Here is a 22,126-nt window from a genome sequence, read left to right as displayed (position 1 = left end):
TTCCTTTTAGTCGGTATTTTGATTCACCGGAATTGTTTCAACTCATCATTTGGTGGGTAGAATTCATCCTTCCAGGTTTGACTAAAATGATTTAGACGTTTCAACAAGTTTACCGACGCATATATACAGCGTATATATATAAGCGTATGACTATATTTTTCAACCATCTTTTAGGGAAGACGCCAGAACCTACATATCCTATCGTTGCACTAGATCTAATGATGTTGTAATGCGGTTTAAAAATTTTGACAGTTTATGGGGGTAGATGCCAGAAATAGTAAACATATTTGTCCCCATTGTACAATTGGCGTATATTTTCTGTAGCCGGCGCGAAACCATCACTAACCCGCCTTGGTCCGGACTTTGTTGTGTACGCGCTCTCTACGTTATAGGGAGGTTGCCCCCTCGGTCGACAGGGGCGGGTGTGAGAGAAGTGGGGCTGAACACTTCTTCCGCTTCTGCGGATTAAACAAGTTGATTGTAGTAAGCGGTTTGTATCAGATTCAAATGTCAATAATAATGCCATTTAGCCCTGCAAAAATGTAACCCTTTGTTTTTGATCGATTCTGATAGGTATTCACACGAAAGTCGCGGTCCATTTTACCCGCTACATATCATCCAATGGTCAACTAAAATGCTAGACTTCTGCCCTGTCTTGAACTCTAACCTCTAGCAAAATTCGTTTCGATTGGTTTTTTATCGTGACCTGTAGAGCGACTACTAAATCAATTTTTAAAAACAATAGGATTCAATTCTGACCCTAACTGTACCCCCATGCAAAATTTCGTGAAGATCGGACAATAATTGCAGCCTGTACATAATACCCTTAACATACAGTGTGCTGTGTAAAAAACTTTACAAATTTCAAATCGCATGCAATATAAACCAGTAAAGAAAGTCTTAAAGTCGGGCGGGACCGACTTTATGATAGCCTATACCACTTTGCTAATTTAGTAGAGCTCCACATAACAATTAAAAGTTTTTATGGGAGAATTCAATCATACACGCCATGATCATATTTAAAATTTAAAGTTCAAAAGACTAAATATGCCGAAGCATTTGTATCTTTTAAATTCGGACTTGTATTGCCCATTTGATATATATGGTAGCTATATCCAAATCTGAACCGATCTTCATAAAATTTGGCAAAGATATTTCTGAGCTGTATTTCATATATTTCCCTGAATATCGTTGTTACGGAGTGCATATTACGGCTGTGGGTAATAAATATGACAAATCGGATGAACAGTATATATGGGAGCTATAGCTATATCTGAACCGATCTTCATCAAATACTGGCTTCTAGACTCAATTCGGTCGTAAGAGCCAAATTTCATCCTATTTGGGCAAATATTAGACGTTTGGTGCACAATAAAAGGTAAATCGGACGAAGTTATATAAGAGAGATATATCCAAATCCGAACCGATCTCGATAAAATTTAGCAAAGGTATTTCTGAACTGTATTTGCTATATTTCCCCAAATATTATTGTTACAGGGTGCATATTACGGCTGCGGAGGACAAAAATAACAACTCGGATGAACAATATATATTGGAGATATAGCTATATCTGAACCGATTGCGATCAAATTTGGCCTAAAATGTGCAAATTTCCATACTATTCGGACTGATATTACACGTTTGGTGCACAATAAACGCCAAATCGGCGAAGATATATATGAGAGCTATATCTAAATTTTTACAGATTATCTCCTATTTTAATAAGGTTCGTCCTTGGACCAAACAAATAATTTGTGCAAAATTTCATTTGGATCGGGTAATAAATGCGAACTGTACTTTGTTCACAAAAATACATGGACAGACGCACGGACAGTCGTACGGACATGCATAAATCGACTCAAAATTAGCAAAAGGAACTATGGGTCTATCTCGTTTTCTTTTGCCTGTTACAAACAAATGCACAAAGACATAATAACCTGACCTTGTGGTGTAGGGTATAAAAAATACAAAAATATTCACTTTTTATTGCCGTATCTGTAATCGATTTTCTTAGATTTAATCCTTTCTTGCCAAGAAGCCATTACGATTTCTTTTACATAAAGCTTGTACCTCTTTTTTATGTATCGGTTATATTAGCTTCAGCATCACTGCATCGGTCAGAAATGAAAAATATTCGCAGTTTACTGGAAAATTTATTTTTGGTCTAAATATTGTCCGATGACCAAAAAAATAGTGGGATTCCTAAATATTTCTCACCATACAAAGAAAACCTCCTTGCTAAATTTCGTGAGAATTGGGCCATTATTTTGACCTGTACCGTGTATATGCTTTGTACGGACACACATAGCCGGATTGAATCACCTCGGCGAGATAGGAAGATCCATATGTAAATCCAATGTCCAGGACCAATATTTCGAGGTGTTACACAATTGTTGGTCCAATCAAAGTTAGGGTTGTGGGGTATAACAACCCTAATTAATAAATATACAAAGCGAACAGAGTCTATTTCTCGGACTAAACAGCGATTATCGTTATATTTCGATTAATTTTGGTCTTTTCGAATATTGCCTTTATCTACTGCTTTAAAAATCCCAAACCTCTTGGGTGTTGAAATATGTATTTATTTCCGAAATAAAACTGAAATATTTCACATTCATTTTCATTTCAGCTCCTTGAAATATGTGTTGACGCTTGTGCGAAATTCCATCCAAATCCACATCAAGACAACAAATCGACAGTTAAACGTGTTCACGAAAATTACACACTGGACTTGATCTGTCGCGATGAAAGTAGTTTAAATTTTAAAATAAATTTGCATTCCATGAGGAAGGCCAGAATGTCAGAGCTCCACAGCAATACAAAGTCCAACGATACGGCAAAGGAAACGGATGTGACGACAGCAAGAGCAACAGCAGAGAAACAAATAAAAACAACATCTTTAAATACCGTCTCCAACGCTGAAGATGGCGACAATCCAGCTGATGATGAAAGCAACGAAGGAATGGAGCTATTTGTTATAAAAATTCATTTGGCCAATGAGACGCAGAAATTTTTAGTTTATCTGGTAAGTGAGAAAGTGTGTGGGTGTTTTCATTCGTCTGTGTGGTAAGATGTAAGTATGTGTGTGTGCTTTTATTGTATAACAAAACACCGAATTTAAAATATGCGATTTTGCAAGAATTGCATATTAAATTTCTGACAGACAACTTTTTGGGTTAAACGAATGACGTTATAACATCGAACCACTGGGGCGAAATAATCTACAGTTATTTATTCCTGTTGTTTAACCGAGGTATGTACACTGTAGCTTTTCTGATGCCTTCTTCAACTCGTTCGAAATTTCATTGATGTTTGAAACTTCTGTGTGCATTTATGGCTAGAAGATATTGAGGTATTTGGCATTTGTAGCGGTTGATGAATCCTTGCAATGGATTGCATTGGTTTGAGTTCCAAAACTTACAACCGCAAAGAGAGAACATGATTTCACACCACTACAAAATATGTTAAAGAAGAAGCACTCGAAGAATCACTAAGTTTTCCATCTACTAATTTGTCTGTTTTATGCGGTTAAATATGTTTAATAGAACATATCTGCATCAGCGACGTACTCAAAAATGTATTTCGAAACTATGCCGAATGTGGGGGTCCAAGATGTGAAATATTATTTTTTCCATGTAAAATGTACAAAAAATGTCAGATAGGTAACTATTTGAGATGCGGCCCCTGTATACTGATCTGCATAACAAATTATTTGGGTCTATTACAGTAGATTATGAAAGTAGAGCTAACAAGTTAAAAAGCAGCTAAGTTTGACCGGGACGAACTTTTTATACCCTCCATCATTCGGAAGGAACTTGAAAAAATTATAAAAATATACGTGGAAATGACCGCTCAAATGAAAATTTTTATATGACGGCTATGCGAAGACGTGGTGCTGGATAAGTATTTTTTGTCATGGGCTGTAGCAACGATTTCGAACTTTAAATACGAAATTTGATATAATTCCGGTGAATAATATTGCTAATATCATAAAAATATTGAATAAAGGGAGGTGCCTTTGTATGGGGGCTATACAAAGACGTGGACCTATATGGACAATTTTCAGTCATAGGTTGTAATACTCATTACGAACTTTAAATCCGAAATTTGAAACAATTCCGGTGAATAATGTCGCTAAATTCTTGGAAATTTCGAATATCTGGAGGTACCGTTATATGGGTGCTATGCTAAAACGTGGACCTACATAGATAATTCTCTCCCAGGGAGTAAAATACTCAAAGGGAACACCCTGTGTGGATTTTCATACAACTCGATTGAAAAATGTGGGTACTATTATCAAAATACTGAATACCGGGAGGAACCGTTATATAAGGGATAAACGATATCTTGGACCTATATAGACAATTCTCTTCCAGGGAGCAATGTACCAACAAGGAACTACTTTTGTGGATTTTAAGACAATTGCATCGAAAAAAGTGGCTAAAATAATCAAAATATCAAATATCTGGGTACCATTGTATGGGGGTATGCGATATCATATACCTATATAGACAATTCTCTTTCAGGTAGTAAAGTACTCTCAGAGAACTCCTTGTGTAGAATTTCAGACAAAGTCATTGAAAAATGTGGCTAAAATCAAAATACCGAATGCCGGGAGGTACCGTTAAATGGGGGCTATAATGGGGGCTGGATAAAATCATCAAAATACCGAATATCGACAAGCACCGTCATATGTGGGGTATACGAACACGTGGACCTGCATAGACAATTTTCTGTCAATGGTTGAAGTATCCATTATGTTTCATTTTAAGGTCGCGGTGCAAGTCACTGTTACGGACATACCAAGCATTGTTTTGAAAACGCAGAACTTTTTCCAGATGTGTGTCTTTTGTACAACCCCAGAGCTGAATGCCATATAGCCAGACTGGCTTTAATGCTCGTTTTTATATCACTGATTTGTTATCAATTTAAAGGACTCATTTTCTCCCCAGCAGCCAACTTAGATGCGATATTTCATATATAATTCCTCTCGTTTTATATACCCTACAACACGTAGTGGTACATTTGTTTGTAACTTGGAGAAAGAAGCGAGATAGACCCATATTTACTTTTGAGGATCTTCATACAATCACTTTCCGAGTCGATTTATGCATGTCAGTCTGTCCGTCCCTCCAAAATTAGGGGAAATCGGCTCAAATTTGGATATAGCTCCCATATATATCTTCAACTGATTTCGGGTTAATTGTGCGCCAAATGGCCAATATCAGTCCAACTGACATGAATTTTCACACATCCGACCGAATTCAGTGTAGAAGAAAGTGCATCAAATTTGGAAATCAGTTATCCACAAAATTAATACTTGGTACTAGATATCAGATACAGCCCTGAAATACCTCTGTCAAATTTTATCGAGATCGGATCAGATTTGGTTATAGCTCCCATATATAACTTTATCGGATATCAGGTTTATTGTGCACCAAATGGCTAATATTAGCCCAAATGAAATTGAATCGGATGTTAATTTCGCATTTTATGAGCTTGGGGGAGGTACCCGATCTCTACTATCTTTCTAGCAGATCTTTGGCTGTCATTTGTCAATTCTGATTGGAATCGGATATTAATTTCGCGTTTTATGAGCTTTTGAAAATCTTAACACTGTCTTATATTCCAGCTTCATACCTGCCCTTGGATTAATAAAAATATTGTAATGTGTGTAATTTGAAGACAATCGGACTCTTATATCAAATTTTATAAGAATTATAATTTTTCAAAATGTTGACCCTTTGTGAATTGTGGGACATCCGACATAATTCAGCCTAAGAACATGTACCTCAAATTCGGAGAAAATCGGTTCAGATATATAACTATAGTTCCCATATATATGTTTCATCTGATTTTGGATTTTAAATCATTGGCATGCGTAATATGCACTACACAAGAATGATATTTGGTACCAAATACATTATGGAGCTCAAAAATACCTCTGTCAAACTTTATATAGCTTCCACATACGATTTAGCTTCCACATACGCATTTATCCGATTTCAGGTTTATTGTGCATCAATCTACACTTTGTATTTTTTAATGTCAACCTTGCTTTCCAAAATACTCCAGACACAATATTCCAACGGATTAATATCCGGAGATTGTGCGCTGGAAATGAAGCGAGGAACCTAATTTTGTAACCATTCTTGGGTGGAATGTCCAAGGTATATTTCGCGATAATATTCGGCATTTATTCTGATGCCACTGTCGATTAATATGAGGGGACCATCGGTGTGGCGGGCCACACCTTCACCATGGCCGACGCTTAAATTCTGGTGGCCAGCCGAAGGTGCACATTTTTAGCTGACTTCTTTGGCAAGTACAACGAATATTTTCTCACCGGAGAAAACCAAATTCGGTAGTTCACCACTTTCGGCCAAGCGAAGCAACTCTTTAGCTCTTTTGAGTCTATTTTCTTTCTGTTGTGGTGTAAGTTCTTGCACTTTTTCGAATATCAATTGCTTTACTCCGAGCTCATTGTTCAATTTGCTTTTCAGTATTTTTATCTCAGCCTGTATATTCATATACATTCAAAACAGGTATTGCCCCATATAATGGAACTTCCAAGATTTTGCGATTTTTAGTACAGTCGATTTTGACCATACATAAAATCTTCACATCATATATAGATCAAGTATGAATCCTTCTTGCTAGTCAAAAGCCTTATTACCAAATAATATGTTTATTAAGTAGGTTTTGGCAACAGTGACTACTTACAATACGGTTTCCTAACCTCATATTTTAACATGGACCGAGCCAATAAATTTAGAAACCAAAGACAAAAGTCGGACAGGGCCGACCACCGTGCATAGTTTCTAAGAGCTTCCCGTAACAAATATGTAAACACCCAAGGAAATATATTATTAAATAAACAATTCTGCACATATCTTAGTATTAACAGTTTAAAGAGTACCAAAGGCGTTGCCGACACCATCAACAGAGGAGTGTCAAACGAAAGTACTTCCCAACTTCTTTGGAATTTATATAAAATTTATATTTGTATACCATACACTGTAGGAAAAGGTATGTGTCTTTGTTCATTAGTTTGTAACGAGACAGACCTGTATAATCACATTCTGAGTCGATTTATATATCTCTACCGCCTATCTGTCCATGTACTATTGTCCGAATGTTCTATTTTTTAGCCCAAATTTACGTATATTGCGCACCAAATGTGAAATAGTAACTCAAATGGAATGCATTTTGGCACATACGACCAGTTTTGATATTTAGCTCCCACATAGTATATCATCTAAAGTAATACCCCAAGGTATCTGATACATCCTGAAAAGGACTTTGCAAGTTCTGTAGAGATTGGTTCCGATTTTAATATAGCTCCCATATGTATATTCATTCGTCATCATATCAACTAAAATTTAATGGAATTTGATGCATTCGATCGAATTCAGCCTTTAATAAAATGCGTCAACTTTGGCAGAAATTTGTTAAGGTTGGACATATTTAGCGGAAATCGATTTCGATTTTTCCTCCCATATGAAACTTCCATCCGATTTCCTGTTTGAATTTCTCTAAAGCCTTAACCCGTAATCGATAAAGTATGCAGAAATATTGAAGAAAACCAGTAAAGAAAGCCCTTAAGTCGGGCGGGGCCGATTTTTTGATACCCTATACCACTTTGCCAATTTAGTAGAGCTCCACATAATAATTAAAAGTTTTTATGGGAGAATTCAATCATACACGCTATGATTATAATTATAATTTAAAGTTCAAAGGACTAAATATGCCGAAGCATTTGTATCTTTTAAATTCGGACTTGTATTGCCCATTTGGTGCAAAATTAATTTGAAATCAGGTAAAGATATATATGGAAGCTATATCCAAATCTCTATAAAAATTGGCAAAGATATTTCTGAGCTGCATTTGATATATTTCCCCAAATATTTTTGTTACAGAGTGTATATTACGGCTGCGGAGGACAAAAATAACAAATCGGATGAACAATGGGAGCTATATCTATATCTGAACCGATTTCGATCAAATTTGACATACTTATTTTGAGGCCTAATTTGATATATTTCCCTGAAAAAGTTGGAAACTAGCTAACGAAACGTTGAGCAGAACATGAAATAAATTCGTTTATTTCCATTTAATTAACCTGACCATAAGAGCCCAATAAACCCATATTGGATAACAATATTAGTTGGTACGATTTACTTCACATAAATTCCTAATACCAACGTATAAACTGGAAGCAAATAAACATGGTTCACTTTCCGTTAGTATTAATGACTGACTACCTTGTCGGTAGATTACAAAATCTGTATACATTAATATGATCTCTCATTATACCCTACACCACATAGTGGTAAGGGTATTATGTCTTTGTGCATTTGTTTGTAACATGGAGAAGGAAACGAGATAGACCCATAGTTACTTTTGAGAACCTTCATAGAATCACTTTCTGAGTCGATTTATGCATGTCAGTCCGTCCGTCCGTCTGTCCATGTATTCTTGTGAACAAAATGCAGGTCGCATTTATTATCCGATTGAGATGAAATTTTCCAAACAATATTTTTTTGGCTCAAGGACGAACCCTATTGAATTTGGTGAGAATCGGATCAAATTTAGATATAGCTCCCATATATATCTTCATCCGATTTCGGGTTAAATGTGCACCAAATGACCACTATCAGTCCAAATTACCTGAATTTTGGCACACCCAACCGAGTTCGGCCTAGAAGCAAGTATATCAAATTTGGAGAAAATCGGTTCAGATATAGCTATAGCTCCCATATATATCTTTCATCCGATTTTATCTTGAAGTCCCTCACATTCCTACTATGCACTCCACAACCGTGATATTTGGTACCAGGTATTAAATGGAGCACAGAAATAGCTGTTTTAAATTTTATCGAAATCGGTTCAGATTTGGATATAGCTCCCATATATATCTTCATCCGATTTCGGGTTAATTGACCACCAAATGGCCAATATCAGCCCAAATGGCCCGAATCAGATTTGGACATAGCTCCCATATATATCTTCATCCGATTTCGGATACTGGTTTTTCTCCATCTCTTTGGTTCGTTGTTTTGTGTGATGAGGTTATTGTTGCTTTTGCTGCAATTTTTTCTTTGGAAAATATTTTTGGGTTGCTTTGTTTGGGTTGAAAAACAAATTTGTTCATGAACGAAAGTTGCATTGTCCTGTAAATACGAAAAAAAAAAAACACTTTAGTAAAAGATTTACAAGGAGAATTTAACAGGAAAATACTTCAAAAGTTTTTTATTTCAACTATTTTATCACATACCGACTACCACCATGTTTTTGGAGGGAGGTATTAAAAGTCTGCATGTATACCGTTGTAAAGCTTGCAATTGAGCTACAGGCCGTTGCATTCTATAGAAACACTATTCTACAAGGACACACAGTACTTACATAACCATATGTGAAAGTGAAATGTGAAATGAAACGCTTCTACTATTGCAATCGTCCTCTTATAGTGGATTAATGTTGGATATATTGCAATACATTCGGGAAAAATGTATAAAAGTTCTCCTATACATACCCAATTGGTGTTTGTACCCCACCATAAGGTCGGCAAACAAATAAAAAAAAAAAAAACAAGTAAAATAGTATCAGTCTGTTTTGCCGACATATGTATACCCTCAGCCTTGAGTTATGAGTTCTTTTGCCTACCGATTTTTTTATATCCTACAGCACATAGTGGTAAGGGTATTATGTGTTTGTGCATTTTTTATAACATGGAGAAAGAATCGAGAGTTACTTATGATGATCATTATAGAATTACTTTCTGAGTCGATTTATGCATGTTAGTCCGTCTGTCCATGTGTTTTTGTGAACAAAATTCAGGTTGCATTTATTATCACGCTGAGATAAAATTTTCCAAAAATATTTGTTTGGTCCAAGGACAAACCCTATTGAAATTGGTGAAAATCTATTGAAATTTAGATGTAGCTCCCATATTTATCTTCAACCGATTTCGGGTTAATTGTGCACCAAATGGCAAATGCCTGTCCAAATGACCTAATTTTAAGAACATCCGACCGAATTCAGTCTAGAAGTACATCTTCAAGAAAAACGGTTCTGATATAGCTATAGCTCCCATATATATCTTTCATCCGATTTGGGGTTTTAAGTCCCTCACATGCGTAATATGTACTCCACAAGAATGATATTTCGTACCAAATAACTTATGGAGCTCAAAAAATACCTCTGTTAAATTTTATCGAGATCGGATCAGATTAGGATATATATATATATATATATATATATATATATATATATATATATATATATATATATATATATATATATATATATATATATATATATATATATATATATATATATATATATATATATAATATATATATATATATATATATATATATATATATATATATATATATATATATATATATATATATATCGATATATATATATATACGTTTTATTATGCACCAAATGGCTAATATCAGCCCAAATGGACTGAATTTTTCCGATTGAATTCATCCTAGAAGCAGATACTTCAAATTTGGTGAACATCGGTTCAGATATACATAGCTCCCATATATATATTTTATGCGATTCAGGGTTTTAAGTCCCTCACATGCGTAAACCAGATATCAGAAATAGGTGCCTACAATTTTTGTCAAGTTCAGTCCAGATTTGGATATAACTCTTATATATATCTTCAGCCGATTATATGTTAATTGTGCACCAAATGTCCAATATCAATCCAAATGACCTGAATTTTGGCATATACGACCGAATTCAGTCTAGAAGCAAGTACATTAAATTTGCAAATAGGTTCAGATATAACTATTACTCGCATATATATGTTTCATCCGATTTGATGTTTAAATCCCTCACTTTCGTAATAAGCTCTCTACAACAATGGTATTTGGTTCCAGATATCTAATAGAGCTCAGAAACACCTTTGCCAAATTATATCGAGATCGGTTCAGATTTGGATATAGATATAACCCCCCCCCCCCCCAATTTCCACCTTTCTTTACTATTATATTTATTAATATCCTATAGCTCTTAACAAATCACCATATAAAAATAAGCTATCTCGAAGTATACTAGTATTTGTGTACTACTTATTAAAAAGCGCCTGTAAAATCTAAATTTATAGTTATCTATTCGCTTGAATTTTTTTAACATTACATACTTTAATAATTAATTTCCCTTCATAGTATATATATCTGCATAATATATAAGATTCATAACTCAAGCAACAACCAAATTAATTTTCCGAAAATTCACTTGGAATTGTAGTCGATTTTGCAAGCGTGCATTAAATTAGATTCTCCTCTTCTTTTTGTCACTAAAGCCTTGAGAAGTTTGCTGTATTGATGATTCGAGAGAATTTTTGGAACACGTCGTACATCAACGGCCGTGGTATGCATTGTTGGGTGATTAGTTTTGTCTTTGGAATTTCCTACTATTTGATAAATGGCTTTGAAAAAGACACACGACAATAATTAGCCTAAACTTTTCTACCTTATTTTGTCTATCTTAGCAGGATATTAAGTAGCCAATAGACTGAAAATTTTGGCGGTGGTACCAACAAAAAAGTATTTGAAATGGGAATTGACACAGGGACTTCATGACTGGTGATCAATTGCCTTTCAATATCCATACCCTTTTTCATAATTTAGAGGATGATTGGACAAATGTAATTGAAATGCGGAACACTTCACTGAAACATCGTTTAAAACGGAAAATTAGAAATAGTCGAAAAAAGGTGTTTAATGGTCTGAGGAGGAAAGAGCGGAATCCAAGAAAAAAAAGTGCTTTGTTTGTATCTTTGTAAGTAACTTTGTTTGAATACATCACAAGTAAAAAAAAAACATTTTTTATACCCTAGTAGGGGGTAATATAAGTTCGATTGGGCCAAAAATTGTAAAAAATGTAAAACCTCGAAATATTGGTTTTCGTCATAGGAAACTACATATATGGATCTTCCTATGTCGCCTAGCTGAGTCGACCTAGCTATGTATGTCCGTCCGTCTGTCCATGTTAATTTGTAATCACTCCACAGGTCGCAATTCTGATCCGATCCTCAGGAAATTTAGCATGGATTTCCTGATTTTGCAGTTGCTCTACAGGTCGCAACTAGCCTACCATTTTGTTTGGTCATCGGACAATATTAAGCGGCAAAAATATACCATAACTTTTATGTAAAAAATACGAAAATTTCCACTAAACTGCGAATATTATTAATCCTGTCGAAATCAAAAATGCACGAAAATGTCACTTCTGACCGTTACATTGATGCTCATATCCAAGATTTCGCATATATAGCAAATTATATACAATCTCGTACATCAATTAAGGGGATGTTAATTAGACCGCTTATAACTCAAGAACCGCTGGAACCGCTCACAAATTCAGAATGTCCTCCTGCCAGAAAAATATATAATCTAAGAAAATTGCCAATAAAACACAAACACAATTAAAAACCAATCGACACGGAATTTTGCAAGAGGTTATGATTTATGACAGCGCAGAGGTGTAGCATTTTGGACGACCCTTAAATTATATTTACCGGGTAAACCCACAAATTTGATGTGGATACATAGAGTGTAAATATAAGGACAATATCCCCTATTAAAAACCAAAGGTAACATTTGTTCAGGACAATATTCCAATATATTATAGTACTTTTTTGTTATAAAAAATAAAAGTCTATAGTATTTACTTTACAAGCAGTGAATTTAAACTTCTGTTCCGCTTACAAGGGAAAAATCGTTCCTGGTTCAAGTATTTCTCTCATGCAGCGGTACATTCGATTTATTTTCTAACATTTCACCCCAATAAACAAATATCCCGGCAAATAAGAAATATTTTACTCGCCAAATGCTAGGTGGTATTGAATTTCTCATGAAAATTACAAAGATTGTGTCTCATAGTTCCAAATTGTACCTATGTGTATGCATTTTTTCCCAGATCCTGAGAAATGCCTAATAGCCTAGAAAAAACATTTAACAACAAATTGTGTTGACCTGTGCTTTTAAAATCTCATATTTTCACATTTTTTCATATTTTCACTAAAATGACCGTGAAATAGAACTTTTTGTAGAACCATTTTTAGGAATAATAATTTTTATACCCGACACCATGGAAAGGATGGTATATTACATTTGTATCTTGAATAATTTTTATACAAATTATTAGTAAAATTTGCTACCTATTTTCTACTAATAAGTTAATTGTTCGAGATCGCGATCAGGTCAAAAGCTTCATCGTATGACAATTTTATGATATACTTTAGCCTAAAAAATCACTGAACCTATTTTAATTAAATCAGACATTAACCTGGGCGTATACATAATTTGATATGACCAAAATGTGTCTCATCCAAATCAAGGTTTTAGATTCTTGGCCTCTTAGTACGAAATCCATTTTAGAACATTTGGAGGACAGACTATATGATACCCTACACCAATATGCGTATTTAGTACAGCTTCCGTAACAAAAAAGTTTATATTAGGAATTTATGTGAAGTAGATCATACCAACTAGGAACCTTAGTAGAATGAGTATCATGGCTTGAGATTAGCCACAATTTGGTAACTATATCCAATTCTGAATCGTTTTTCAACAAATTTGACGGAGGCTTTTGTACCTCTAGTACCAAATAGCATTGCTGTATAGTGCATGATGTGAACTTCGATAGGAATTATATTAAAAAAATATTTATTGGAGCAATAGATATACCGCATCGAGTTACACCAAATGGAAAAAAATGGTGAATTTGAAAAAATTCTATCCAATTTGGGGTGATATTACATATATGATGTACAATATCCGTAAAATCGGATCTGATACCAAATATTATTCTTGCGGAGTACATATTATGCATTTTAGGGACTTAAACGCCAAATCGGAAGAAACATATATTTTGAAATTATATCTGAACCTATTTCCATCACATTTCAAGTACTTGTTTAAAGGATGAATTCGGTTGGAATTTGCCAAGATTCGGTTCATTTGGGTTTATATTAGCCGTTATTAAAGAGGAAGAATCTTGTGGAGTGTATTTTTCGAATGTGAGGGACTTTAACACCAAATCGGTTGAAACACATAAATGAGATTTTCACCAAATTTGAAGTACTTCTTTCTAAGATAAATTTAGTCGGAATTTGGGCTGATATTAGCCATTTGGTGCACAATAAACCTGATATCGGATAAAGATATATATGGGAGCTATATTCAAATCTGAACCGATCTTGACAACATTTTGGGGTACACATTACTCATGTGAGGGACTTAACCCCAAATCGGATGAAACATATATATGGGAGCTATAGCTATATCTCAACCGATTTTCACCAAATTTGATGTAGGATGAATTCGATCGGATATGCCAAAATTCAAAATCCTGAAATCGGTTGAAGATATATATGGGAGTTATATCCAAATGTTAACCGATTCTCACCAATTTCAGTAGGGTTCGTCCTTGAACCAAACAAATATTGTTTGTAAAATTTTGATCACAATCGGATAATAAATGCGACCTGCATTTTGTTCACAAAAACAAATGGACAGATAAACGGACGGACTGATATGCATAAATCGACTAAGAAAGTGATTCTTTGAAAATCTTTAAAAGTAAATGGATGAATCTCGCTTCCTTCTCAATGTTACAAACAAATACACAAAGACATAATACCCTTACCACTATGTGGTGTGGGGTATAATGACTGACATTATAAAAGCAAACGGGTATCCGATTTCATTGAAACTTTGGGCATTTAATTTTTTAAATTAGCCTTAGGTCCGATGAGAAAGTGCATAAAATCGATTACTCCTCCAATCTTCCCCACAAAGGCTAACTCTCTTAACAATGCGAAACAATACAACGACTTTCTTCAAACTTCGTAGATATCAATATTTCTACCCACCATAGATCTTGTGTGAATATGGGACTTTTCGGCCCACTCCCCCACAAATAATCAAAATTTGGACTAATACAGTAAAATATGAAATAAGTGACCGATGTTGCTCAAGCTATTTAAGGGCAGTTGTGATATATGAGGGATATATGAGTCCTTCTTTCTGGTACCTCTCACAAAATAGATCAATAAGTTTGCAAAATAAAAAGAATAAAAATCTTATATTTAGCGAAGGAAGGATCGAACTTTGACAATCGTAATATTTAATAAAACTTTCTTGCGACGAGCAACGTTTCTGAGTACCAGACGATTTTACGATTTATAACTTATAAATATACCCTTAAGATTCAATAGAAGTAGGAATTAAGCAGTTACTTTTTTTCACAAAAAAAAAAAAAAATCAAAACCTCATACTTAACACAATTTAAACTTGTTCTGTATGTATGTGTGTAGAAAAATTATCCCCCAAAGCCTGCCTACGCTCTGTTTACTGGTTTTCCCTTTCGACTTTTTTATTTGAACGAAATATTTACATATCCGTTATGTATTTAAAATTGTTTGCATAATTCTATGTACACAATTATGTCAATATTTTATCACTTCTAATCCTATTAAATATTTTTGCGTATTAAATAAATACTTTGTCAATTTTAATTTTTATTTGTCAATTAATTCCCTATTTTTTTTTCTTCCCGTTTTTAGTCGGATGACAATTTTTTCACCATCAACAAATTGGCTGCCAACACCGCTTACAACATTTCGGCTCTGGTTGTTCACTCGACGAACAAATACTCCGTCATTGCTCTGGATCAGCAGTTCCAAACGTTGCGACGCTCGTATACACCCGGTAACATTACCGACATTAAGGTATCCGATTTCATCGAAGACAAAGAGAATCGAATGCATTTATCGGCTGTACTGACATGGAAACCGCCACCAGGTAAGCCTCTTACATGTTCTTCTTCTTTTTGTTGTGGTGTGATTTAATGTTTTGAATATTTGCGAGAGTTGGAAATGAACAAAATAAATAAACGGCGGATATTTATAAGAGATTGTTGCAATACATACAAAATATATAGCATAAAATAAATGGCAGAGAAGAAGATGTAATACGAAACCATTTAAGTACTGTCGATTACGTTTATTAAGAATTTAATGTTAAATTATTTTTCTGATTGTAATTTTAATTGTAATAAAAATTCTTGGAAATAGGTTTTTCAATATATTTTTACACCCTCAGACTAATGATGACTTTTCATACTCAAAACTCAAAAACCAAATGAAGAAAACCTACATATCCCATTATTGTATGTACCCAAATTCTTAACATTTTATGGGAATTGTAAATATTCCTTTGTATGGTGGATGTACCAGAAATAGTGGAACGATATTGTCCCCTATTTTCGCTTTTTATATGATTTGTTCATTTGACTTTTTGTACCCTCCAAAATAATTTGGAAATATTCAATTTAAATAAATAAATTTTATGAGGATAATATTTTGTGTAACTTTGACCATGTCCATCCGTCTGTCTGTGGAAATCTCTGTAGCTTCCGAAAGATATTTTTATACCCTCCACCAAAAAAAGTATGGAGGGTATATTAAGTCATTCCGTTTGTAACTCATCGATATAATCATTTTAGACCCAACAAAGTATATATATTCTTGATCAGCGTAAAATTCTAAGACGATTTAGCCCTGTCCGTCCGTCCGTCTGTCCGTCTTTTGTAATCACGCTACAGCCTAAACGAATTAAGATAGGAAGCTAAAATTTTGCACAGATCTCTCTTTTGTCTGCAGGCAGGTCAAGTTCGAAGATGGGCTATATCGGTCCACGATATCGTATAGCCCCTATATAACGGTACCCCCGATATTCGGTATTTTGATGATTTTAGCCACATTTTTCAATGGAATTGTCTGAAATTCCACAAAAGGAGACCTTGTGGACATTTCACCCCCTCAAAAAGAATTGTCTATACAGGTCCACGATATCGTATATCCCCCATATAACGGTACCCCACGATATTCGGTATTTTGATGATTTTACCCACATTTTTCATCGGAATTGTCTGAAAATCCATACAAGTAGTTCCTTGTGAGCACTTTACTCCCTGAGAGAGAATTATCTATATAGGTCCACAATATCGTATATCCCCCATATAACGGTACCCCCCGATATTCGGTATATTGATGATGTTAGCCACACTTTTCAATGGAATTGTCTTAAAATCCACACAAGTAGTTCCTTCCTTCCTATACAGGTCCACGATATCGTATATCCCCCATATAACGGTACCCCACGATATTCGGTATTTTGATGATTTTACCCACATTTTTCATCGGAATTGTCTGAAAATCCATACAAGTAGTTCCTTGTGGGTTCTTTATACCTCGGCAGAGAATTATCTATATAGGTCCACAATATCGTATATCCCCCATATAACGGTACCCCCACGGTATTCGGTATTTTGATGATTTTAGCCACATTTTTCAATGGAATTGTCTGAAATTCCGCAAAACGAGTCCGTTGTGGACATCTTACCCCCTCAAAAAGAATTGTCTATATAGATCCACGGTGTCGTATATCCCCCATATAACGGTACCCCCCGATATTCGAGTCCCAAAACGAGTCCCTTGTGGACATTTTACCCCCTCAAAAAGAATTGTCTATATAGGTCCACGATATCGTATATCCCCCATATAACGGTACCCCCCGATATTCGGTATTTTGATGATGTTAGCCACACTTTTCATCGGAATTGTCTGAAAATCCATACAAGTAGTTCCTTGTGGGTTCTTTATACCTCGGCAGAGAATTATCTATATAGGTCCACAATATCGTATATCCCCCATATAACGGTACTCCCCTATATTCGGTATTTTGATGATTTTAGCCACTTTTTCACGATACAGCCCACATTATTTGACGTAGAGCGCCAAAATTTAGCAGAGCAATTTGTATTGTGTCTAGGATGGTTGGAATTGAAAATGAGATATATCGGTCCATGTTTTGGTATAGTCCCCATATAACGGTACCTCCCGATATTCGGTATTTTAATGATTTATGCCACGTTTTTTCACGGATTTGTCTGAAAATTGGTATTTGTAGGTCATAACGGATCCCAGTTCGTGTGGCAAAACATTGCATGCAAAGGTCCACGCTTTGGTATAGCCTCATATAAAGGTACCACCCGATCTTCGGTATTTTGATTATTTTTGCCACATTTTTTCACGGATTTGTCTAAAAATTGGTATTTGTTAGTCATAATGGGTTCCAGCTCTGGTGGCGAATCATTGCATGTGCGGGTCCACGGTTTGGTATAGCCCCCATACAACGGTACCTCCCGATATTCGGTATTTTGATGGTTCTTGTCGCATTTTTTCACTAATTTGTCTAAAAATTGGTATTTGTAGGTCATAATGGGTCCTAGTTCGTGTGGCGAAACATTGTATGTATAGGTCCACGTTTTGCTATAGTCCCCATATACCTGTACCTCCCGATATCCGGTATTTTGATGATTTTTGACACATTTTTTCACGAATTTTCTGAAAATTTGTAGTTGTAGGTCATAATGGGTCCCAGTTCGTCTGGCGAATCATTGTAATTATAGGTCCACGTTTTGGTATAGTCCCCATATAACGGTACCTCCCCATATTCGGTAATTTGATGATTTTTGCCACATTTTTCACGGATTTGTCTGAAATTTGGTATTTGGTATTGGTATTTGTAGGTCATAATGGGTTCCAGCTCCTTTGGCGAAACATTGCATGTAAAGGTCCACGATTTGGAGTAGCCCCCATATAACGGTACCTCCCGATATTCTGCATTTTAATGGTTTTTGCCACATATTTTCGCGGATTTGTCTAGAATTTGGTATTTGTTGGTCTTAATGGGTTCTATCTCCTTTGGCGAAATACTGTCCGTCCGTCCGTCTGTCCGTCTTTTGTAATCACGCTACAGCCTAAACGAATTAAGATAGGAAGCTAAAATTTTGCACAGATCTCTCTTTTGTCTGCAGGCAGGTCAAGTTCGAAGATGGGCTATATCGGTCCACGATATCGTATAGCCCCTATATAACGGTACCCCCGATATTCGGTATTTTGATGATTTTAGCCACATTTTTCAATGGAATTGTCTGAAATTCCACAAAAGGAGACCTTGTGGACATTTCACCCCCTCAAAAAGAATTGTCTATACAGGTCCACGATATCGTATATCCCCCATATAACGGTACCCCACGATATTCGGTATTTTGATGATTTTACCCACATTTTTCATCGGAATTGTCTGAAAATCCATACAAGTAGTTCCTTGTGAGCACTTTACTCCCTGAGAGAGAATTATCTATATAGGTCCACAATATCGTATATCCCCCATATAACGGTACCCCCCGATATTCGGTATATTGATGATGTTAGCCACACTTTTCAATGGAATTGTCTTAAAATCCACACAAGTAGTTCCTTCCTTCCTATACAGGTCCACGATATCGTATATCCCCCATATAACGGTACCCCACGATATTCGGTATTTTGATGATTTTACCCACATTTTTCATCGGAATTGTCTGAAAATCCATACAAGTAGTTCCTTGTGGGTTCTTTATACCTCGGCAGAGAATTATCTATATAGGTCCACAATATCGTATATCCCCCATATAACGGTACCCCCACGGTATTCGGTATTTTGATGATTTTAGCCACATTTTTCAATGGAATTGTCTGAAATTCCGCAAAACGAGTCCGTTGTGGACATCTTACCCCCTCAAAAAGAATTGTCTATATAGATCCACGGTGTCGTATATCCCCCATATAACGGTACCCCCCGATATTCGAGTCCCAAAACGAGTCCCTTGTGGACATTTTACCCCCTCAAAAAGAATTGTCTATATAGGTCCACGATATCGTATATCCCCCATATAACGGTACCCCCCGATATTCGGTATTTTGATGATGTTAGCCACACTTTTCATCGGAATTGTCTGAAAATCCATACAAGTAGTTCCTTGTGGGTTCTTTATACCTCGGCAGAGAATTATCTATATAGGTCCACAATATCGTATATCCCCCATATAACGGTACTCCCCTATATTCGGTATTTTGATGATTTTAGCCACTTTTTCACGATACAGCCCACATTATTTGACGTAGAGCGCCAAAATTTAGCAGAGCAATTTGTATTGTGTCTAGGATGGTTGGAATTGAAAATGAGATATATCGGTCCATGTTTTGGTATAGTCCCCATATAACGGTACCTCCCGATATTCGGTATTTTAATGATTTATGCCACGTTTTTTCACGGATTTGTCTGAAAATTGGTATTTGTAGGTCATAACGGATCCCAGTTCGTGTGGCAAAACATTGCATGCAAAGGTCCACGCTTTGGTATAGCCTCATATAAAGGTACCACCCGATCTTCGGTATTTTGATTATTTTTGCCACATTTTTTCACGGATTTGTCTAAAAATTGGTATTTGTTAGTCATAATGGGTTCCAGCTCTGGTGGCGAATCATTGCATGTGCGGGTCCACGGTTTGGTATAGCCCCCATACAACGGTACCTCCCGATATTCGGTATTTTGATGGTTCTTGTCGCATTTTTTCACTAATTTGTCTAAAAATTGGTATTTGTAGGTCATAATGGGTCCTAGTTCGTGTGGCGAAACATTGTATGTATAGGTCCACGTTTTGCTATAGTCCCCATATACCTGTACCTCCCGATATCCGGTATTTTGATGATTTTTGACACATTTTTTCACGAATTTTCTGAAAATTTGTAGTTGTAGGTCATAATGGGTCCCAGTTCGTCTGGCGAATCATTGTAATTATAGGTCCACGTTTTGGTATAGTCCCCATATAACGGTACCTCCCCATATTCGGTAATTTGATGATTTTTGCCACATTTTTCACGGATTTGTCTGAAATTTGGTATTTGGTATTGGTATTTGTAGGTCATAATGGGTTCCAGCTCCTTTGGCGAAACATTGCATGTAAAGGTCCACGATTTGGAGTAGCCCCCATATAACGGTACCTCCCGATATTCTGCATTTTAATGGTTTTTGCCACATATTTTCGCGGATTTGTCTAGAATTTGGTATTTGTTGGTCTTAATGGGTTCTATCTCCTTTGGCGAAATACTGTATGTAAAAGTCCACGTTTTTCTATAGCCCCATATAGCCGAATTTCCCGATATTCGGTATTTTGATGATTTTTGGCACATTTTCCCTTGAATATGTCTAAAAATTGGTAGATGTGGGTCCTAATGGGCTCTAATGTTTCCTTTACCATAAGGTGGAGAGTATTAAAAGTTTGGCCCGGTCGAACTTAATGTTTTTTTACTTGTTTTTTTTTTATATGGAGGTTGTCAATATAACCACCCTATATTTTTATACCCTCCACCATACTATGGAGGGTATATTAATTTTGTCATTCCGTTTGTAACTCCTCGAAATATTCATGTCAGACCCAACAAAGTATATATATTCTTGATCAGCGTAAAATTCTAAGACGATTTAGCCATATCCGTCTGTCTGTCTGTGTGTCTGTCTGTCTGTCTGTCTGTCCGTCTGTCTGTCTGTTGTAATCACGCTATCTTTCGAACAAATTGATATAGAAGGCTAAAATTTTGCACACATGTATTTTTTCCCAGTAGGCAGGTTAAGTTCGTAAATGGGCCATGTAGGTCCAAGTTATCATATAGCCCCCATATAACGGTACCTCCCGATATTCGGTATTTTGATGATTTTAGCGACATTATTCACCGGAATTAGTTCAAATTTGGCATTTGAAGTTTGTAATGGATGCTACAGCCTAAGACAGAAAATTATCTGTGCAGGTCCACGTCTTCCTGTAGCCCCCATATAACGGTACCCCCCGATATTCGGTTTTTTGATGATTTTAGCGACATTGTTTACCGAAATCGTTTCAAATTTGGTATTTGAAGTTCGTAATGGATACTACATCCTAAATCAAAAAATGAGCCATGTAGCCCCCATATAACGGTACTCCCCGATATTCGGTATTTTGATGATTTTAGCGACATTGTTTACCGGAATCGTTTCAAATTTGGTATTTGAAGTTCGTAATGGATACTAAAGGCCTGCACAAGACGAATTGTATGAATTATGCTTTTTTCGACACACTGACTTTGTATATTCAATCATGCGCTATGTATTTGATAGGCAATGACAACCAACAACATCCCCCATTTTGATTCATGTGTGCCATTGTC

The 22,126-nt window shown here is 35.7% G+C and overlaps 1 protein-coding gene across 2 annotated transcripts in view; it reads left to right on the top strand.

Moving 5' to 3' along the window:
• The window catches only part of LOC131800519 (tyrosine-protein kinase receptor torso-like), a 181,979-nt gene that overhangs the window by 12,782 nt on the left and 147,071 nt on the right, over nt 1–22,126 (top strand). For both annotated transcript variants that reach the window (XM_059120452.1, XM_059120451.1), the window contains exons 3-4: nt 2,630–3,025; nt 15,599–15,836. In XM_059120452.1, the coding sequence (XP_058976435.1) occupies nt 2,630–3,025; nt 15,599–15,836 (634 nt within the window). The remainder of the gene's footprint in view (nt 1–2,629; nt 3,026–15,598; nt 15,837–22,126) is intronic.

Source organism: Musca domestica, unplaced genomic scaffold (assembly GCF_030504385.1).
Source record: "Musca domestica strain aabys unplaced genomic scaffold, Musca_domestica.polishedcontigs.V.1.1 17, whole genome shotgun sequence".
NCBI lineage: Eukaryota > Metazoa > Arthropoda > Insecta > Diptera > Muscidae > Musca > Musca domestica.
This window is presented reverse-complemented; position numbering and strand designations above follow the sequence as displayed.